Here is a 20,945-nt window from a genome sequence, read left to right as displayed (position 1 = left end):
TTCAAATTATATTATATTCTTTACAAATATATATACACTTTTTTGGAAAACATTTAGATAAAAAAAAAATGGCATACCTAATTAATTAAATTAATTAACCGCCTAGCTAATTAAATAATATCTAATATTATATAAACCTTTTAAGTACTATATATTTCAATGAGTTTTAAAGACAATGTTTTAGAAAAGAATAAATATTTTGAAAGATTAAAACTACAAGTCAATATATATATATATATATATATATATATATATATATATATTTTAAAAGATGAAACCATTTATTTTTTATTAGTATAAAATAAAATTTGGTAACTGATCAGTTGACATTTGATAAATGAAACAATATTCTTCGTGTCACTAGTTGGTTGTTAATGGGATGGGGTTTTACCTAATCAAACAACTCTTGGAGCACGTTTGATCTTATCTTTTTAGAAGAAAAAAAACAATATTTGTATCATATGAAAAGTATTATTTTAACTATTAAATTAATTAAAATATCAAATTAGTCTTATTTTTACTTTTTATTAAGTATAAAAAGAAATTTTAATTATTCCTCTTACATACAAAATCCCAAATAACCTACTCTTCATTACATAAGACTTTTACTAAAATCTTAAAACAAACCCAAGATCAAACAATTAGCTATAATACAACTATTCATTCTTTTATTTATTTATTTTATCTTTCCCAACTTGATTAATCTAAAATATGGAATAATAAAATGGAGAAAGAAAGAAGATGCATATTAATTAAAGAGACATTAATAATTAATAATGAAGAGGGTGAAATGAAAAGAAAGGTGGCGTGAAGTGGGGTGAATTGGTTCATGTTACTACAATTAGAGATGGTAATAAAGAAAGACCAGTGATATTATGAATCCAAATCACAAGATGATGATGATGATGAAAATGTATTATGTAAAACGAAAATAGAAATGATGGAGAAGAACAAATTAATAGGAAGATCAGGAAGGAGATGAAGAAGAAGATGGGGGTTGTTCATCATGATCAAAGTGAAGGAGCTGAGTGAAGCATTTAGGGCAATCCTGAACAAGTCTGGGCACCATGTAATACATGAAACAGTTTCTGCAACCTGCAACCACCAACACCTGCTGCTGCTGCTGATGCTCTTCTTCTTCTTCTTCTTCTACTTCTACTTCCTGATCTACATCCATCTTCTTCTTCATCATCATCAGCATCATCTTGGTAGTCTTTTTCTTCTTCTTCTTCTTATTGTTCTTCTTTCGATACTCTTCCCCACCACCACCACCACCACCACCACCACCACCATAGCATTGGTGGTCTCTGGAAGAAAAACAAGAGGAGGACGCAGATGATGATGATGAAGATAGAGACGACATTCCTCCTCCTCCTCCTCCTCCTGCAGATGAATTAGACTCCTCGCTGCAACCGTCGTAGGAAGATGGTGAGTAGTACATATTGGTGTTGTTCACATGATCCTCCTCCCAAACCTTCTTCCCTGTCCTCCAGTTTATGTAGTATATTTCTCCACTCTTCACATCATTAATTCAAAAACATCAACCAACCAGATAAGTGTCAAAAAAACTAATCTATGTTCTTGTATGGTAATAACTGAAAAAGTGTTTTCTTATTTATTTATTTACTTAGAAGAATTAATTATATCTATCTATCTATCTACGAAAGATGAAGAAGAAGAAGAAGAAAATAAGTGTCAGACATATACGGTACGAAGAAAGCAAAACATGTGTTAGGTACCTGCTGCTGCTGCTACTGCCAAAAGATTCTCTTAATTTTATCTTTTTCATATACACATAACATAATAATTGAGTTACTGATGAGGATAGAGGCAAGCAAGCAAGCAAGCAAGCAAAGCAAGGTCACGTGAATGAATTAGAAAGGCAGATAGATTATGTTTACTGTTTTGGTGTTCTAGGGTTTCACCAATAAATGCATTTGCCTTGGGTGAAAATGGAAGGAAGGAATGAACAATAAATGCAACAATTAATGATGATGATATGCAGGTATTAATAATGAGAAAGGAATATATATATATTATGTACCTTGAGATCGAGGCATCGTTCCCAGTGAAGAGGAAGAGAGATATGAGAGTTGAGGTCGAGCGTAGTTTCTTCATCTTCTTCTTCTCCGATGCTGCTCGATTGATCGTCGATAATATAGTTTCCGGGAGATTCCGCCGACGAAGACGAAGAAGACAAGTCTTCTCCGACAACGTTGTTGTTGTTGTTGGTGGTGTTGTTGTTGAGAGAACACTTTTGGAGACATCTCTCCAAATATTCCGTACTGATCATTCCGTTCATATCTGCACTAGGATCTCTCATTCAATTACTTCTTCTTCTTCTGAAACTGCAACTGTAACTGCAATAGAGAGATAGAAGAGAGAGAGAGAGAGATATGGAGAATAAAAGAGAAGATGAGGTTTAATTAGTAGAAGAAGAAGAAGAAGAAGAAGATGATGATGATAATTGAATGTAGAGAATCTGGAGATCAGGTGAGAAGAAGAGGGAGGGGGGCCAGGGCCATCTTCTACATCTAACAATGAACAGAAGAGAGAGAATAGAGAGAGAGAGAGAGACAGATGATGAAGAAGAAGGAAGAAAGAAAGAAAGGAAGACTATTTCACGCGCTTCTATTGGACGAACGAATCACTTCACCACCACCCGATCCTTACATTAGATCGGACCTTTCCGGTTCTTCCATCAAACCGGTTCATCCTTTTTTTCTATTTAATTAATTAATTAGTCAAACTCTCATATTTCTCATTTCTCCATAATTCACCTAACTCTTTTTTATTTCGACGATGATGATGATGGGATATATAGATCATGATTTCATTAATAATATTATAATATATAAAATAATTTATTTTTTTTAAATAAAAATTATTTTAATATTTTGATTAATGAATTAATTATGTAATTTATTAGAGAAGGATAAAATTATGTTTGATTTTATTTATTTATTTATTTTTAATTCAACCAATCAAGAGGTAGAGTTGTTGATTATTCAAAATAATAATATATGCAAGTCACTCAAAATCTTAGATAGTTGGAGAATTTAATTCTCCACTTTTATGTAAAATTAAATAAATTATAAGCTGGCCATCATGTAAAATGTTTATTTATAATTTGTGTTTATGAAATCAGAAAATAGATACATATAATTTTAAACTTAGAAAGAGAAAACATTTCAAAGTAACTCAATTTATTAAGGATTTGACAATTTCAATATGCATACTTGATACTTGAGTTACCCAAGTACATTAACATGAGTGATGTTTAATGAATTGTCTTAACTTTTATTTGTGTACAATTTATAAAAAAATTATAGTGAATTAATGCAATGCACAATAATATCCTCTTCCAACACAAGATATATTATTATATTTTGTATCAGGTTATGTTCTAGGTAGGTTATGTATTATATTTTGTGATTGTTAAACATTATTATTGATATGTTATTCATGTACTATAATAGTAAATATTGAATAATGTTCTTTGAGGGCTTTTTAAATGCTTGGTTTTAGTTGACATGAATTTGATGACTGCTCGTTTACTACACATATCATAATCTATCTGTACTGGTTTAATTTCCTATGGTGGATGCAGTATTTGGGGGTACTGTTAGAATGATAAATTTAAAGTTTTTTTTATAGTATGGTATGGAATATATATATATTATTATTTATATATGATTTTTTAGCATGCATAAAATTAATATTTAAACTATTATTATTATTTTAACTTATTTAATATGATATGTTTAGTCTAACAACAAAAAAGAATACAAGAAAAGAAAAGTATGACCAAAAGTAGAACCAAACATAATTGAGTTAACCATTTGTGAAATAATAATAATAATAAAAAAAATAACTATGATATGATATAGTATAAAATATAATATGGGAATAGTAAAAAAATAAAAATTCTCTAGGACTTGAATCCTAGACAGTGAAAACCGTCCAAGGTCTGTTGTCGGAGACATGGAATTAAAAAAAGAGCAACTGGGTGGGTGGAGATGTAAGAATGAACTTTTAGGGTTTAATTATAATTATAATTAAAAGAGTAGTGTTATATAAATTTCTAGCTATTTAAGCACAAAAAAAAAAAAAAAAAAAAAAAAAGAAGAAGAAAGAAAGAGTAGTATATATAATGATTTGTTATTGAAAGTTGATATGTGGTATAAGCATTATTTGTTCTGAAAGAAGCATGAACCACCAGTACCATACATATGAAATATCTTGAGAATATTAGTAGTAGTAGGTCTTTGTTTAAAGGGGTAATGATAATGCCGGTAGAAATTAGTTAGTAGACTAGACTAGAGTAGAGTCGAGTCAGGGAAAAGTAGCTAGTGTAGGGTTGTCTTTCTCTCCTCTCTTAGAAGAGATAATTAACCTATTATATAAGAAATCAAACAAGGCCTTGTTGTTGGATGGGATGGGATGGGATGGACATTATTAATTATGTAAACGAAGTGTGGGGAATAAAAGAATATATAGATTATTAATAAGAGAAAACATTAACATTGGCAATTGCAAATTGGCATTAATATTATTATAGTTGTCTGTATGTCTGTATGTGTGTATGTGTGTGTGTGTAGACAAGCGAATGTATTGGGAGTCCTCCAGCACGACTGATATCTATTCTTCTTCATTCTTCTTCATTCTTCTTGGTGATGGTCTCTAGTAATAATAATAATAAATGTTTAGAGTTGGGGGGTCACGAGGTGAGGTGAGGGGGTGAGAAGAGAGAAAGGATTCCTTCCTTCCTTATCTCTGGTGAGGTGAGGACGACGACAGGGGTGGGTTCGAAAATGTCTGGGAAAAGAGAGAATATTGGTCAGTGCTGCTTCTTCTGCTTGCTGCTGCTTCTGCTACAATTTGTAGCTATTCTCTTTCTCTCTCTGCTACCAAAGAAAAAAAGAATCTATTCTCTCTCAATCCCCACCCCTACCCCCATTCCTTTCTCATATTTCCCTTTCAAATCACTTTCTACTTTTATTATTATATTTTTCTTTCATTTCATTTTATTCATTTTTTAATTTAATTATTCCTCCTTCAACAACTCATTTCATTCTTTTCTTTTCTTCTTTATCAACAGGCAGGCAGGCAGGCATGCACCACTAGCCAGACATCCCCCCACCACTCGGCGGACCCTGCTGGCTGCACCACTCCTCCTCCCCCCTTCCTTCCCTTCCCTTCCCTTCCTTCCTCTTATTATTATTATCTATAGGCTAGGCTAGGCTAGGCCCCCAAACACATAACATTCAAAATGAAATTGATACTTCATCAAATCAACTCCCCATTACTACTACAAGTGTAATCATTAAACAAACTATTATTGCATTTTTTTCACATCAATAACTCACATCATAATCTTCAACCATTCATACTAACTCACTCACTCACACCACTCACATATTCCACTTACATTTTGATAACAATTCATAAAAGAAAGCATATATATATATATATATATATATATATGAGAATCAATTTCCAAAACAAATATGGGATGGATCATGGATGGATGGTTAGATTATCTGTGCATTGCACAAAACCATCAATACATAACTCACCCAGACTATTACTTCTTTATTTACATATATATAATTCAATTTTCCAATTAATACATTAATAAATAAATAAATAAAAACCAAGTCTAAACACAGTCATATTGTTTGAATAAGGACACATACACACACTCTCTAAGTAGCACTAGCAGTAGCATGAATTATTATTGGTAACACAATTGGTGTGAGTGGGGGAGAAGACAAATCTGTTCCTATTCTTGCTTCTTCACTACTCACCACCCTTTTCACATTAGAGGGAACTGAGAAACTACGCGGCACTGTTTGCGGTGGTATTGGTGGTGGTGGTAGCATGAGAGGTGGAGGCAGAGCCATCTTCAATCCTGATAATTTGTTTGCAATCGGACTTCCCTGTTTTCTTATTGACGGCAATGGCCCTGAATGAACCAGTTGTTGACCGTGATGATGAGTAGGAGGAGGTCTAGGAAGTTCGTGAAGCTCACTTATGATGGGGGATGATATTCTAGTAGGTGAAGAACCGGGAGATAGTTTGGGAGGTGATGATGTGGGACTTTTGTTAAACAAAGGTCCTGAAAACAGGAGAGGTTTTCCTTTCAGAAACACAGGACCATTCACCAATGATGATGGCTTGTTCAAAGGACCTGAAAACGCCATTCTTCTGAATTTATTTCTTTCCACTTCTGTATTATTATTATTATTATTATTATATGTACCAATATGGGGTCTCATCAGCTTCTCCTCTAGGGGGAGGAGAGGAGTGGAGAAGGGACTTGATGTCCGGTGGTTAGTGGTGGGTACAGACGGTGCTCTCTCTTCTTCCATTTTTTTCTGTTGAAGAGGAGATGAATGCAAGTAGTTTTTGACGTCCCTACCAAAAAATGGTCTGGGATCTGAATTCTTAGGCTTCTCTGGAGTGGGCAATACATAAGAGTGGATCTTCTTCTTTGTTGAAGATGACTGCTGTAATTGTGCAGACCTTTCAGGAGCATGATCACCTTTCTTTGTACTCAAGATTGGCGCCGATTGACTAATGATCTTATTTTCTCGACAAACAGCGATAGGTAAACGCAGCCCACGTTTACTCTCAAGTTTCTCCTGAAAAAAGCCAGGGAAATTCAACTAAAATGACCCAAAGATACGTGTTTTTCGTGTTGAAAATGAATTAATTACCTTGACTACTTCAACAACACCTAGTGTTGGAGACGGGTGAACTGTACTTTCTAGCTGCGTAAACACAAAAATAAAAAAATGACAATTCTTTTACATTATTGATACTTTTTACTTCACTTGTAAGACCAGAGGAAATATACTAAATAAGAGTTGTCACCTCCATTGACTTTGTGGGGGAAGAAGAAACGGTTGTCATGTCTTTCTCCTTCTTCTCGTCCAATTTCCCATAGCTGAAACTGAGCTCAACATCATCACTGTCATAATTGCTCTTTCCATCATTATCAATGCTATCCTCCTCCATATAACTGGCTTCATTATCGTCCTCGTCATCTTCAAGCTCCCTGAACTGGTAAACGATATGTTGTTCTTCAGCAATCCGTTTAACATATGGTTCGATCAATTGAAGGCATTTGAGAGCCCTCCTGAAGAAGCACAACTTTTTTTTCAAGAGTCAAAGGATAGTAATCAGTATCATTATTGCTCGAGAAAAAACAAATATTATAAGAAGAAGATGAAGGAAAACCTGCGCAGCATGGTGCCTAGACGCCTGCGTGAGTAGGCTGTGGGATTGCGCTCCTTTCAAAGATTTCAAACGGAACGCAAACAAATTAGTCTCCTCCTCGTATTCATCACGAGCTGCTTCCAATTGCTTATAAGAGATACTTTCTGTTCTGTTGTTGCCTTTAAATCTCCCGTTTTCTCTATAACTTGATAACATTTCTTGGTACGTTCTTCTGAAAAACAAAATATCGTTAGGGACAGATGGATATCTCTATTAACAGACAATTAAAACGAAAAAAACTTAGTTGGTTGGACCTTTTCTCATCGCATTGTCTCTTCATATCCTGGAAAAATGATAAGAAACACAATTTCATTTTCATTGAATTAGTTAATATAATTAACACGAACTGTTGTTACAGAGGGGTAGAGACCTCGAGTGTTTCGAGCTGAGTAATAAGGGAGTCCGATGGATTTTGAATTGTTTTCACAACATGCGATCGCTGAAGAAGACATATATTCTTCGATAAGAACAAAAACAATGTAGGTATTTTAATAAAAGTAGATACATTTCTAAATACCCACATAATTGTCAGCTAGTTTCTGAAGTTCAAACTGAACTTTTCCCAGCATTAGCAGAACTCTGCCTGCATTATTACCACAAATTGAACATGTTCATTAAAGGAAGTTGAATCAGGATTATTCAGGAGATGAAGAAGAAACATTCTCTTAATTTACCTCTTTCTTCATCATCATTGACTGCAGTCTTCTCGAGAAGACAAGTACCCATTTCATTCAATGATTCTGAGAATTCTGTCAAGTGTAATGATAGATGAGAATTCTGTACTCAGTAATAATAGGAAGTTAATAACATAATTAATGAATTACCATATGCACTGTTAGAAGTTGCTGCTGCTGCAGAAATCAAACTGTCATAGAACTCCTTCATCTCCTTCACATCCTACAGTTACACAACAATGGAAAACAGTCTTCTTACATTGAAATTGAAGCAATTGAACAAACCCACAACGCATATTAGTTCGGATCAACATAACAGGATGAAGAATTTCATCGGATTGAAAGTGAAAGGTAGTTAACTAAGTCAACAAAGTGAAAACCCTTCAATGAATCTACGTCACCGATTAAAAAAAGGCAGGAATTGAATAGATAATAAGTAGTACCTGTGAAGCCTGAGAAAGTTCATCATAGTGGGGTTGAAGAGGCGGTTTTGTATCTCCGGCAAGGTGATTTCTTTTGGTACTGGCTGATATGGAGAAACCCTTTAGTTTCTTTAAGGACGTCCTCATGTCGCCGTCGCCGTTGATGGGTTTTGTTGATGATGATGGTGTTTGCGATACGAGAAGAAGGGAAAATTAGAAAGGAAGAAGGGGAATTGATGGAACAGAGGAAATAGTCAATGGAATAGATGAAGAAAAGGTTGGCCGCCATGTACGCTTTCTTGGTTCAACGCAGAGAAGCAATTGTCACGCCGTGACGACCACTCAATTAATCAAAATCTTCCTTTGAAGTCAATAACGCGCGTTTCGGTTCATCAAGCCCCCATTTTCTCTTCCTCTCTTTCGTTTTCTTGTCATTTTGTTTAATTTTAAATCAAGATTTTCAATTATTATTATTATTATTATTATTATTAAAACCCAGAAACGAATCTAAAATAATTACAATCAAATAATAAAAAAATTAAAATTTGACATCATAAAATTGGTATTAAACTATTGATAGATTATATAAGAACTTGGGAAAACCCCATTTTTGGTCTGGTATGAGTTGCCTGGTCAAAGTAAGGTCAAGATCTATCAATATCAAGAACTTCTTTAATGTTGAATTAATTCATGGTTTAATTAACCATCATTTTTTTTAATAAATAAATATTAAAGATATCTTACAACCCCACACACACACATACACACCAAAAAAAAATCAAATTATATATATAAATAACAAGTTAAACTGCATTAAACAAGTTCCAAATTATAGGAGAAAACACTCTTCACATTTTTGGAACCCTATCTTTCACACCTACAAGATTACAAACAAAAATCAAGAATTTTGTACACAAAATTGGTGTAGATCTAAATTTGAAGTCCAACCCGTTTTTTCAAAATAGCTTAGAGTTGGATCCGTTGATACCCTCTATTAGATCTGAATTTTCAGACAAAAATGAGTTAGAATCTTTAATCTTAGATCTACATAAATCCATGTGTTCAAAATTCACAAAATCTTGATACGTTATACATAAGAAAGATACTTTTTCAACAGATCCAATCCCGACCAACATCGAGCCACCTACAAATAATTTTGATAAGTTGTAAGTGAAACATATTGTTACAAAAGTGATTTAATTTGAAGATCATAACTAAATTAACAAAACCTAGTTTGGTTTGAGTTAAAAAATAGACAAAATAACACAAAATACATGAATAATGAAATAATAATAATAATAGGAGATTAGTACCTTCCATATGCCATAATAAGATTGGTTTAATTTGGGTATGTATGTATGTATGATGAAAAAGAAAGAAAAGGGCATAGAATTATTGAGACGCACACAGCGTGGCACCATCACAACCACCCAAAGTATAAATTAAATTGAATTCCATATCATATGATAATGATATGAAGTAATTAATCTTGTTCAAGTAGTGATGGTTCCACGATGATATGCGCCACAATAATTTACTCATCTTTCTCTTCATCCTCATCCACAACTTCATTCCCAATATTTTCATTTTCTTTAATGACCTATCTATTTATTTATACTGCCTTGAATTTTTATTATTTTATAAATTTTTTAATTAGGTTAAAAACCTTCAATTGGGCCTTACATAGCCCAATAAGGGAAAGCAATATGTGGATGAGAATGAAAAAACTTTGTTGGCAGGCAGCATCAGCATCATCATGCATAAGAAGGAAGAAGGAAGAAGGAAGAAGAAAGAGAAATTAAATAAATTAAATAATATGAACCGACGTTACAATAAAAATTATATTTTATTGAAAAGAAATTAAATGGTTGGATAGAAATAATATTAATATTGAGCATGTGAAGATATGTTCTAAAATTTAGACAAGTGTGGGTTTTTATTTGTGTTCGTGTCACTGATCTGTTCATAGGCCGCGTCTACACTCAAATTTTTACTATCTTCACCATTCATTTTTTTTTCTTTTTTTAATCTATATATTATATATATATTTTATTAATTTTATTATCATCAATATTTAGTTGACTAACATAATAATAATATATATAATTAAACGGGTCGGCTGTGTTATTGACAAGACCAGGTTCGGTTACATATAGTGCATTCTTCGAATAGAAGTTATTTAATGCTTATTAATTATTTTCTTATGATAGAATTTTAATTCATTTTTTATACAATAATTATATGAAATTTTAATTTTAATATAATAGTTTGAACATTTTAATTTTATAGTTTGAGTTTTTTTGTTTGAATGTGGACAATTTTTTTATAATGTTTTAGATAAAAGAAAATGATGAAAGGAATGAAAATAGAGATATTTGAACAAAGAATATTCCTTTTAATAAGAAAAATAAAAGATGTATACAAAAAAACAAATATAGTTTTATATATTTTGTTTTCCTCGTGACATAGGAAGAGACTAAGAGCTCCTTTGATAAGCTTTTACGGAATTTGTTTGGAATTATAAAAATAAATTATATATCATTTAACCATTAATCAATAATTTCATCAATTCAAATACTTATATTTTATTAAATTTAAATTTGAAATGCAAAAGAATAATTTAGTAATTAAATCAATTAAAAACTCAAATAACTATTTTTGTAAATTTTTTATCATACAATATATATTTATTTTTTTTTGACAAAACTCAAAATACCCTTCAAATAATCAAAACTCAAACAAGCTTAAAAATATGTTTCAAACAAAAAAAAGAAAAGAAAAACAAATTGGATGCTTACTCTTTTCTTTTCTTTTCTTTTCTTTTCTTTTCTTTTCTTTTCTTTTCTTTTTTCAATGATTACTCAATTCTCATAACCAAGGAGTTGAATTTTGTTTGGGCCGCGATGGAAATTAGTTTTAAATTTTATCTGTTGGATTTATCGGCCCAACTCATAAAGTATATATATTTTCCAAACTGGTTGGGTCCAATTATGATGAGATATGTATAAATCTAATAATTATTTGATTTTCAACTGTTCATGTCAATTTTTTTTAATTATTTGGGTCCAATTATGATGAGATATGCACACAGTCTTTATTTATTTTTAATATAAGTTGAGCCATACTACTAATTGATAGATAAGAAATAGAGAACAATGTTACAAAAGTATAGAAAAATAAAATAAAACACAAATTAAAAGCCGAACACACTTAGAAAAACGATCAAAGCATCAAGCAAAAGCAAGGAAATAGGCATGTTGGTGGTTGTAAATTATGCCAAGTTATTCATGTGCCCACAATCAATAACCCTAATGAAATATTTAACACAATAATTAAGTTTCTATAGATCCATATAAGAATTAAATGCACTTAATCAATTTTAAAATAACAACAATATATAAGTGCTGAAATAGTAAAGTACTAAATGCCAAATCTGCAAATAATACAAGTTATCTTCAATTCTTTTTATTATGTCTTAATAACAATTGTCCCATCTGGTTAATTATAGTAGACATCCAATAATTGTTCTTAATAACGAAATATAAGCTAGTTTCAAGTCCTAAGTCGTTGAAGTATGAATCACAATATTATCGGGATGGAGTAGTTATTTAAGATTAAAAAAATGATATAGCATGAAGGAAGACATCATGCTTATGCTTAGATCACACTATGATTAACCAAAATCAGAAGAAACTATATATGGTCGGCATTTTATCATATATTTTTTTTGTTAGCTTGCCCCATTGTTGTTGTCTTCATTACAATTAGATTTATATTACATTAATTAATTAGATGACAATCGATCACTATATATAATATAATCAAGCCGTCGGTTGTTCCAGATACGTCCAATTGTCATGCATCGATAGGACATCTATGGCCCACATAGAAATTAATGAATTCATTTTGTGGGTTATATATTTACTAGTTAATTGGTTTTAGTAACCTAAAAAAATGACCATTAAATAAGAATATTTCTAATTGTACTTATTTAGTATTGGCTTAGCATAATTAGGGTGAATCTTAAATTGAAGGACTTAAAGATCTTGAAATATTCTATTTTTTTTTTTCAATTTTTGAGTCTATTTGTTACAAATTGTTGGTATAGCCTAGGCCCTATTATGAGGACAAATAAATTAAATAAATAAATAAATAAATAAAACAGCGTCATGTTCTAGAGGGATGACAGGTGAGGTTGAATTTTGAGACATTTGATGATTATTGAACGAGAAACCACTGGAGCTTATTTAAACTACCAATTAATATACATGGGCCATGCCGCAATATTTGACATAAATTACTTTTCAATATAATCCAAGAACAATAATAATAAAAAGTATCAAATATAGGACTAATAATAATTTAAGACAATGAAAAAAGAATAAAAATATGACTATCATCAAAATTGTAAGTTAGGTCAGTTTTTTTTAATATAATAATAATTTAGTTATTCTATAAAATTATTTGTACATAGACTAGGGAGTGTAGTATAGTTTATTTGAAAACAAAACAAATGTAGCAATTTTTTTATTTAAAAAAGTTAAATACTTACAATAAAACATTAATTTAATGTTAAATTCACCTCAAGCCTATCTGCTGACTCAGTTGTTGAACCTGGTTCTTATTAGGATAGTCTGATGGAAATAATCTTATCACAAATTCAATTATCAATCAAAACAAACCCTAAATTAAAAAAGATTTAAAAAAAAGAAGTAATAATAATAATAATAATAATAATGTCTTCCAAACTGTAACGAATTCCTATTTGATTACTAGCTATTTGAGTCGTTATCAAAACAATAAACTATCTTTGTTCTTCCCATATATAATACATCTTGGACTATATGATTTTCTTAACTTTTTAAAATTGTACCACTTTTAATTATATATGTGAAGATTTACAGGTCATTCATTGGCTTGGATTCTATCCAGTATTCACATATAAGGCATTGTTAATTACAACTTGGATTAGTTAGATAATTGGGTTGTTATTTTAAATAAATTTGTTATGTATTTATTATTAAAAATTAGATTATCAAAAGTTATTTGGGTAATTGTGTTTAAACAAATTTTTTTTTTTTCATTTTGAATATACATGATTTTTTTAAAATATTATTTTGGTAACAAATAAAATCATATAAGTAATATGTATTTGGTTAATTTTTATGATTTGATTTAGGAGGAAATAAATGATTGAATCTTCATTTTGTTTGAGACTAAACACAAATGTATAGGAAATTTGAATACTACTTATTTTTAAGACAATCTAGTTTGATATAAATTATATATTGGTGAGCTATTTTAGACTATTTGACTAATAAATAATAGAGATATAAATGTATAATAATATTTTTTGAAAAGTTTTTTTTTTTAATATTGTGGATGACTTTATAATTTGATTTAATTAGACATGTTTTAAACCTTACAGCACTCATTGGATTTATAAAACAACTCTTTTATCTCACCATTAAATATATACATACCATCAATCAAAATATTACCCTATTTTATATTTTATATATACAATATTTCTTTATTACCATATAACATAGTTTTTTTCAAACAATAATATTTTAAAACTTGGCCTTTTTTTTTTTTTTTTACAGAAAATGCTTTGGCATATATATTGTGAATATGATTCTTATTTGCTTCCTTCATTCTGATCCCTTATTTCTCACTAACACATAAATCAACTTTTCATGGTGTCAAAGTTAAATTCTGAAGTTAAATTCTGGGTTCAACAAATATGCATATGATATGGCACCAGACTCTAATTAGGTCATTGATATTTGATATTCATGGTGTCACCACACTTCTCGATCAGCTTATTATAATGAAACAAATATATATATAAAGATAATTAATTATGATCAGTTTTTTCTTTTTCTTTTGAAAGGGGAAAAAGCATCGCAGCTACTGCTTTCTTCGTGGTGATGATGATCATCTGTCGTGATTCCACTTGAATCCGATGAAGACGAAGCAGGTGCCAGATTCAGATCAGCCCTTTCTTCTTCTTTTGCCATGAAATCATAGAAAACAGGGTTGTTTTTTCCCATTTTTATGTTTTCCTTCATTATCATAGTCTTTTCATGGCCTCCTCCTCCTCCTCCTCTCTTCTTCAAAAATATGCGGCAAAGAACCCAATTCTCCATTGAAGACGCAACAGGGTTCTGAAAAATCGCATAATTATTAACTAAAGGGATATTGGATATTCATTCGTTCGTGTCATATCTATAAATAATTATACCTCTGAAGGTTGGATCTTAGTGGCGACGGGTTCATGACTATGAGCATCAACAAGACGATATTCGTGCATGATCCAATCGGTCCTAGAACCATTTGGAGGCTTTCCTCTGTAAAAAACAAGAGTTTTCTTCATACCCACAAGTTGGTTTCCTTTGGAAGTAAGAACCCTTTTGTCGATTCCTGTTGCCTTCCAATACCCAGAATTTGTTGCTCTATTTGATCTGTTCCCATTTGGGTATTTAGCTTCTTTCGTGCTGAAGAAGTATCTCTCTTTATCTAATTCACCTGTTTCACCCATAAAAAGAAAAAGAAAAAACAGTTTAGATTCAAAGTAAGAAATGGGTTGTTGAGGAATCTGAAAAACTAACCTGGTAAATCCCATGGATCAGACTTGCAGACATCAACCTCAGGGATAATGGAAGCAGGCAATGGACATAAGAAGGTCTTTCTTGTCAAATACTGAACCACGAGTTCTTCATCTGTTGGATAGAAACGAAAACCAGGAGGCAGCTTTAAGACACCATTTCTTACAAAATTGAGCCTTTCCATCTCAAATTCAAAACCCAAAAAAGATTTTGAAATTTCTGAACCCTCAGACAATCAACATACAGAACTGCTAATGTGATATAGGCATTTTTGTTCTGTTTTGTTGTTGTTGGAAGTGAGAGAGAGAGAGAGAGAGAGAGAGAGAGAGGAGAGAGGAGGTTGTGGTGGGTGGATATGTGAAGAAATTAGGGTTGTTTTTATAATAGCGGGATGTCGAGAGAAGGGGGAGAAGGTTTAGAATAAGGACGAAGGTATTTGGCGTAAACAAGACTCAATAAATATGTTTGACGCATTTTCACAAACACCTTGTAGGCAAGGATGTTTGTTTATTAATAATAATAATAATAATATAAAATGTCGGCCGTGCTGTGAGAAAACGCTAAAAACAGCATCGTTCGTGGTGGTAGTGGTGTTGTTCGCCACTTCACGGATTCTCTGTCCTTGCAAGTTAGGGGAATAACCGCAGTAGCTGTTAAAACAAGAAAAAAAAAAAAAAACCATCTTCTCTTTCTTTTCTTCTTGTTTCCTTTAAATTCCCTATTATTGACTTTATTATCCCCTAATATAATAATATTTTTATTACCTGAAACGTGGTTACTCTAAATTAATTAGTTTAATTGGAAGATTGCTTAAGTTACATTATGAAAATAATTATTTGAAATCAAATTCAAACCCATTTACATACATTTTGCATAATTTGTCTCACAAGTCATGAAGTTAGAAATGTTGCACACCTCTCCTAGGTACATGACATATGTAAGGTTTGTTACAACATTAATTATTGTTGGAGTTTATAAAAATCTATCTACTTTGGGCAAATTTTTAAACAATAATATTTAATTCTATATCCACTCTCAATTAATTTTTCTAAATGGGTGGAACTAAATACCAGTCTAGTTAATTCTAGAGTTTATTGTGTTCATAATAAGTAAAATTTAAATTTAAATTGTTGAATTCAATCTTTCATTATGAACATTAGGAATTCATATGACTCTCTTTGCAAGGTTGAAAGAAACATTCAAACTTGTAAATAATGTTGGATAACTTTGAGGCTTGTACAAGCTTAAAGGTCAATATTGACAATATAATGTGGTAATTATGTGTGCACCAAGACATTAGACTTCCTCTAAGGGTCAAGACTAGCCAAATATATTGGGAACATGCATGGTGATATAGAGAAAGTAAGTTGGTACATTGGATTGGAATATATAGTATATTATTTCTAAATGAATGATGTTAGTTATAGTTAAGAATTACTTGTGGATATCTCACTAATTCTAATTTTAAAAAAATGTAGGCTAAACCTATTAGAACAAAATGGTGTTTGATAAATTTGGATGTTTCACTATAATGTAGTTATAAGGCGTTGTCTTAACTCATGATTAAGAAATATTATACTCATCACTATATGGATATAAGCTTTGCGATACATTATTGAGACCAATTATTTAACATCTATCCGGATTAAATATTTTTTATAAAATTTATCAGAGTTATAATGATAATAATATCAAACAATCAAACAAAATTTATCCGACTAACTTAGTTATATATATATATATAACAAATTTTGGGTCACACAAACTACAACCTATTCCAAATATTCTTATGAGTAGATCCACCCTTAATTGAGGAAGAGTAGCTTTAAAAAGAAAATGAAAGTACAACAATTTTAATTTACCAAGGAGGTTTTCATAAGTCAATCAATTTTCTTAGTGGAATGAGCTAACTTTCTATTATCTTTTAAATGACTTACGAATGTGGTGCTCCAAAAAAACATTTCTTTTTATCTTAAAGTTGTTAACTTGTTATTTGATGGAGAAATGCATGCTTGACTTAGTTAGTGGCATTTTTCACCAAGAGGGTGATGATTTTCTTATGACTGTGAGTGAGTCTAGCAGATGAACATAGTATACCCCATCAATTACTATATTATGTAATGTAAGCATATCTCAAAATTTATGTAATTATCACAAATAAGTTTTACATAGTGGTATCATATCCAAGAAACACTCAAAAGGAAAAGGGGTCATCATTGTAAGCTAAGTGCTACCACACTTTCTTTTAATTACTTGACACATGGGGGTAATTGTGAGGCCTTCGTTTTAGGGGATACATAGGGTTTATTTATGTAAGGATTTGGTCACACATTTCTTGAATTATATTTTTTTCTTGGTGAGAATTAATACTATAAATTGTTTTTAATTTTTTAAGTAACACATTTTCATTTTAGCTGCATAATAACGCACATCTCAACTTATTAAATTAAATGATATTGTAATTTTTTGACCTTAATCTCAGTTAGTTGTTGGTATCCTCTTTGTGTGTGTTTAGGTTAGTTTTTCTTCATTTGGGGGTAAATGGGGTATGAAACTAATTTTATTTTTTTAATTTGAAAGATTAAATCCTTAAATTCAATTTAAGAAGTTTTAATCGATAATTGTACAGAGTTTTAAAAAAACAAAGCTCTTACATTCAAAATGACTACAACATTGCTTACTATGTTTTTTGAGAAAGGGATGATGATTAGCAATTTTGTCCAAGATTCAACATCAAATAAAAAATAAAAATAAAAAGCTTAATAATATTAGAATTTTATATATATTTTAAAAAAATTAATATAATATAAATGATAATCGTTTAATTATACAAAAAAAAATAAAAAAAAATACAAAGACATGAGTGCTCACCTCGTTATCAAACACCTACAAAACACGCAACTAAATTAACCATTTTAGTGTAAAAATAAAAACATAAATAAAAATCAATCGCAAACGAACAAAAACAAATCATAAACTCAAATATTAACTAGTTCGGACATTTTAAGAAAATGAATTAATTCACCTGTTGATTTTTAGAAGAAGAGTTAGATTTTTTTGAAAATTGATATGGCAAAAAGAAAAAGAAAATGGCATGTTGGTAAATAAAAGCATATATCAGGGGTAATGATGAGAGGAAGAAAAACAGTAGTGGAGGTAACGTGGGACAGTTGAGATTTAGCCTCAACTTTGACAATTCAAGAAAAGCTTGATTCCGTAGGGAGAAGGGAACCTCTTTTTTTTTTTTTTTGTTGTGACAATTTTATTCGATTTCAACTATATATATATATATAATAAAGTTGAGAAGGCCTCCTTTGACATTATTATTTATAAGTAAATATATACTTCTAATATCTTAATTTTTCTTTATTATAAGTAAATATATACTTCTAATATCTTGATTTCTTTTGTCTCTGCTTTGTTTAATTTGATGTTGAAAAACTCTTGCTTGTTCATCATAAATTTTGTTTGGAAAGTATCAAAATTATTTGAAGAAGATATTATATATATATTTTAATTAATAATAAACTCATTTATAGATAAAAAAAAAAGGTGATGGAATTATATTAATATTGGATAAAATAAAAGTAAGCATTAATACCTAAAAAAAGAAGAAGAGATTCCCACAAGCAGCAAATGGTGTCTGATCTCACCCACTTGTGCATTGTGGGGAAACACTTAAGGAAAGCTGTCTTTTTGCCCCCATTTAAAAACACTCGAGGGACTGAATCATGATAAAAATAAAAAATGTATTTAAATTTTTTTTTAAGGGGGTCAAATATATTTGTTGGAATGTTAATTTAGACAAATATTTATATATATATGTATATATATATTTTATAAATTGATTAAAATATTAAATTTAAAAATAGATCACCCACTATGTATGAAATGGTGTATTGCGGCTGGGAGTGAGTCTCTTTTTCTGGGTTGAGGGTCAAACACTCAAAAGGAGATAGCGTGTGAGTGTTGAATACAAAGTGTGAGAGAGTTAAACGTCAAAGCCTGCAATTATTTGGGTTTTCATGAGTCAAATCTATTATTATTATTATTTATTTATTTATTTATTTATTTATTTATTTATTTATTTATTTATTATAATGTTGCTCAGTGGATGGAACAACTCTTATTTATTTATTTATTTATTTTTTTATAATCATCATCTTCTTCATCTGCCCAGCTTCCTTTTCCTCTTTCTTTTTATGGCTCTTTCTTCTGGTTGTGGATTCTCTTCCCTTTCTTAAACCTTTTTATTTTCATTCAATTTGGTTATGTACGAATTTGTTCTTTATTTCCTTCTTTGGATACTTGTTATAACCTATACGTTTCATTTTTAATTTTTTATTGTAAAGTTTTAACGTTGAACTTCCCAACCAAATGTAAGAATAAAAATATTATAATTTACAAATACCCACTCTATTTATTGCGTGTATGTGTAATTATAACTACGTAATCCAAAGTTGGAGTGAAAGATGTATTGTGAGATCTTTTTAGTTTTTTATATATAGAATAGATTTTAAAAAAATGTAGATAAAAAAAGTATCAAATTTTAAGATGTATGATTATTTAACTAGTTAACCACAAAATGAAGGCTTACAATTATACTCGTGTTAGGTCAAAAGAATCTTTTATTTTTTATTTTATTCAACCACACTAAGGAATAGGAAATAAAGATAATATTTTTAATCCCTCAATTGAAAATGAAAATAAGCACCAATAATGACAATGATGATGGGAAAGAATTGGGTAACCCTTTACTCCAATCATTTAAGTATCATACTCTTCTTTTTCTTATTAACAATAATATTAATATTAATGTCTCCCCCACTTACTCGAATGGTTAGATATAGATAAATCCTCACACCTAATATTTATGCAATCTTACACAAAATTAATACAATCTAGAATTAAATCAGCGCTTCTTACAATTCTATAGCATTATATAATATATATTTATATATTATTTAAATTTTACTAATGCAAATGCAATTCAACGCAGGTAATTAAACATAACGTTGTAAAATGTGAGTAAAACTTATCAAGATACACATATATATACGGGTTTTTTTTTTTTTTTTTTTTATATTTTGTGGGTAAAGTCATTATCGGTCTTTATAACTTTTAACGATGATATATATAACGTCTTTAAAAGTCTATATTAGCGATGTTAAAATTACCTTTAATGAGTAATCATGTAATTAGTGTAAATATTACCATTATTTTTGGTATTTTACTATATTAAAATAACTTTTAATTACTCTATTTTTTGTAGAATGACCATTTTCAAGTTTCAACTATTGGTTTTCTATTACCCTGGTTGATTCCTTCACAATGGTAAATAAATAGTTATAATTTTTATACTTGGAGCTAGAGAATCATCTCTTTTAACAATAATTTAGTAAGATGATCTTAACTTAAAATTTTAAAAGAATTTATATACCCATCCTGCAATTTACCATTTAATATAACCTGTATTTTATACCCTATAATATTATAAAACTATCTTAAACAGAAAAGGTTTTGTTGTATTACATCAAAGTATAATTACACTAATTATTTACAGTCATAAAAAGTAAATATATTTAACATAATCAATGAACAAAATTCTTCATGTTCTCAAATTTTTAGTATTTATTATTTCGGTGTACCTATAAAACAAAATGAATACAACATAAACAAATATAAGAAAAAAAAAACAAAATAAAGAAGTACATACCACTTCAAAGAGTCGATCAACAAATCCATCATGAATTACTCTAAAAGTTTGCTCAAACTTAAGAATCCACAGTCTACACACATACTCAACAAGGAAATAAAAAAGAATTAAAATATATAACTCATTTATAATTAATTTAAATTTGATTCACAGTAGAATACCAAATTATTTATCTACACAATCAAATAATACAACTTAAGCATGCATAATATATATATATATATATAATGTACAAACA

At 30.0% G+C, this 20,945-nt stretch overlaps 3 protein-coding genes and 1 long non-coding RNA gene across 4 annotated transcripts; all 4 read right to left on the bottom strand.

Annotated features, from left to right (window-relative positions):
- Positions 1-791: 791 nt before the first annotated feature.
- LOC124926790 (inhibitor of growth protein 1 homolog) lies at positions 792-2,599 on the bottom strand. Its single transcript, XM_047467087.1, has 2 exons — positions 2,045-2,599; positions 792-1,516 (listed from the first exon to the last, which is right to left on the bottom strand). Exons 1-2 carry the CDS (start codon positions 2,321-2,323, stop codon positions 968-970), a joined length of 828 nt encoding a protein of 275 aa, XP_047323043.1. The 5' UTR covers positions 2,324-2,599; the 3' UTR covers positions 792-967.
- Positions 2,600-5,610: 3,011 nt separating this feature from the next.
- On the bottom strand, positions 5,611-8,765 carry LOC124927082 (uncharacterized protein At2g33490-like). The gene is made up of 10 exons (XM_047467428.1): positions 8,402-8,765; positions 8,109-8,181; positions 7,959-8,033; positions 7,806-7,867; positions 7,655-7,723; positions 7,539-7,567; positions 7,246-7,456; positions 6,880-7,158; positions 6,723-6,776; positions 5,611-6,647 (listed from the first exon to the last, which is right to left on the bottom strand). The coding sequence occupies exons 1-10, from the start codon at positions 8,525-8,527 to the stop codon at positions 5,709-5,711; spliced, it is 1,917 nt and encodes a 638-aa protein (XP_047323384.1). The 5' UTR covers positions 8,528-8,765; the 3' UTR covers positions 5,611-5,708.
- Positions 8,766-9,192: 427 nt separating this feature from the next.
- On the bottom strand, positions 9,193-9,826 carry LOC124923976. The gene is made up of 2 exons (XR_007098285.1): positions 9,694-9,826; positions 9,193-9,524 (listed from the first exon to the last, which is right to left on the bottom strand). It is a non-coding gene; the product is annotated as an uncharacterized LOC124923976 (long non-coding RNA).
- Positions 9,827-14,133: 4,307 nt separating this feature from the next.
- LOC124926044 (NAC domain-containing protein 83) lies at positions 14,134-15,333 on the bottom strand. The gene is made up of 3 exons (XM_047466203.1): positions 14,995-15,333; positions 14,628-14,911; positions 14,134-14,550 (listed from the first exon to the last, which is right to left on the bottom strand). Exons 1-3 carry the CDS (start codon positions 15,173-15,175, stop codon positions 14,251-14,253), a joined length of 765 nt encoding a protein of 254 aa, XP_047322159.1. The 5' UTR covers positions 15,176-15,333; the 3' UTR covers positions 14,134-14,250.
- Positions 15,334-20,945: the final 5,612 nt, after the last annotated feature.

Source organism: Impatiens glandulifera, chromosome 2 (assembly GCF_907164915.1).
Source record: "Impatiens glandulifera chromosome 2, dImpGla2.1, whole genome shotgun sequence".
In the NCBI taxonomy this organism is placed as follows: Eukaryota; Viridiplantae; Streptophyta; class Magnoliopsida; order Ericales; family Balsaminaceae; genus Impatiens; species Impatiens glandulifera.
Note: the sequence above shows the minus strand (reverse complement) of the source record. Positions and strands in the feature narration are given on the sequence as shown.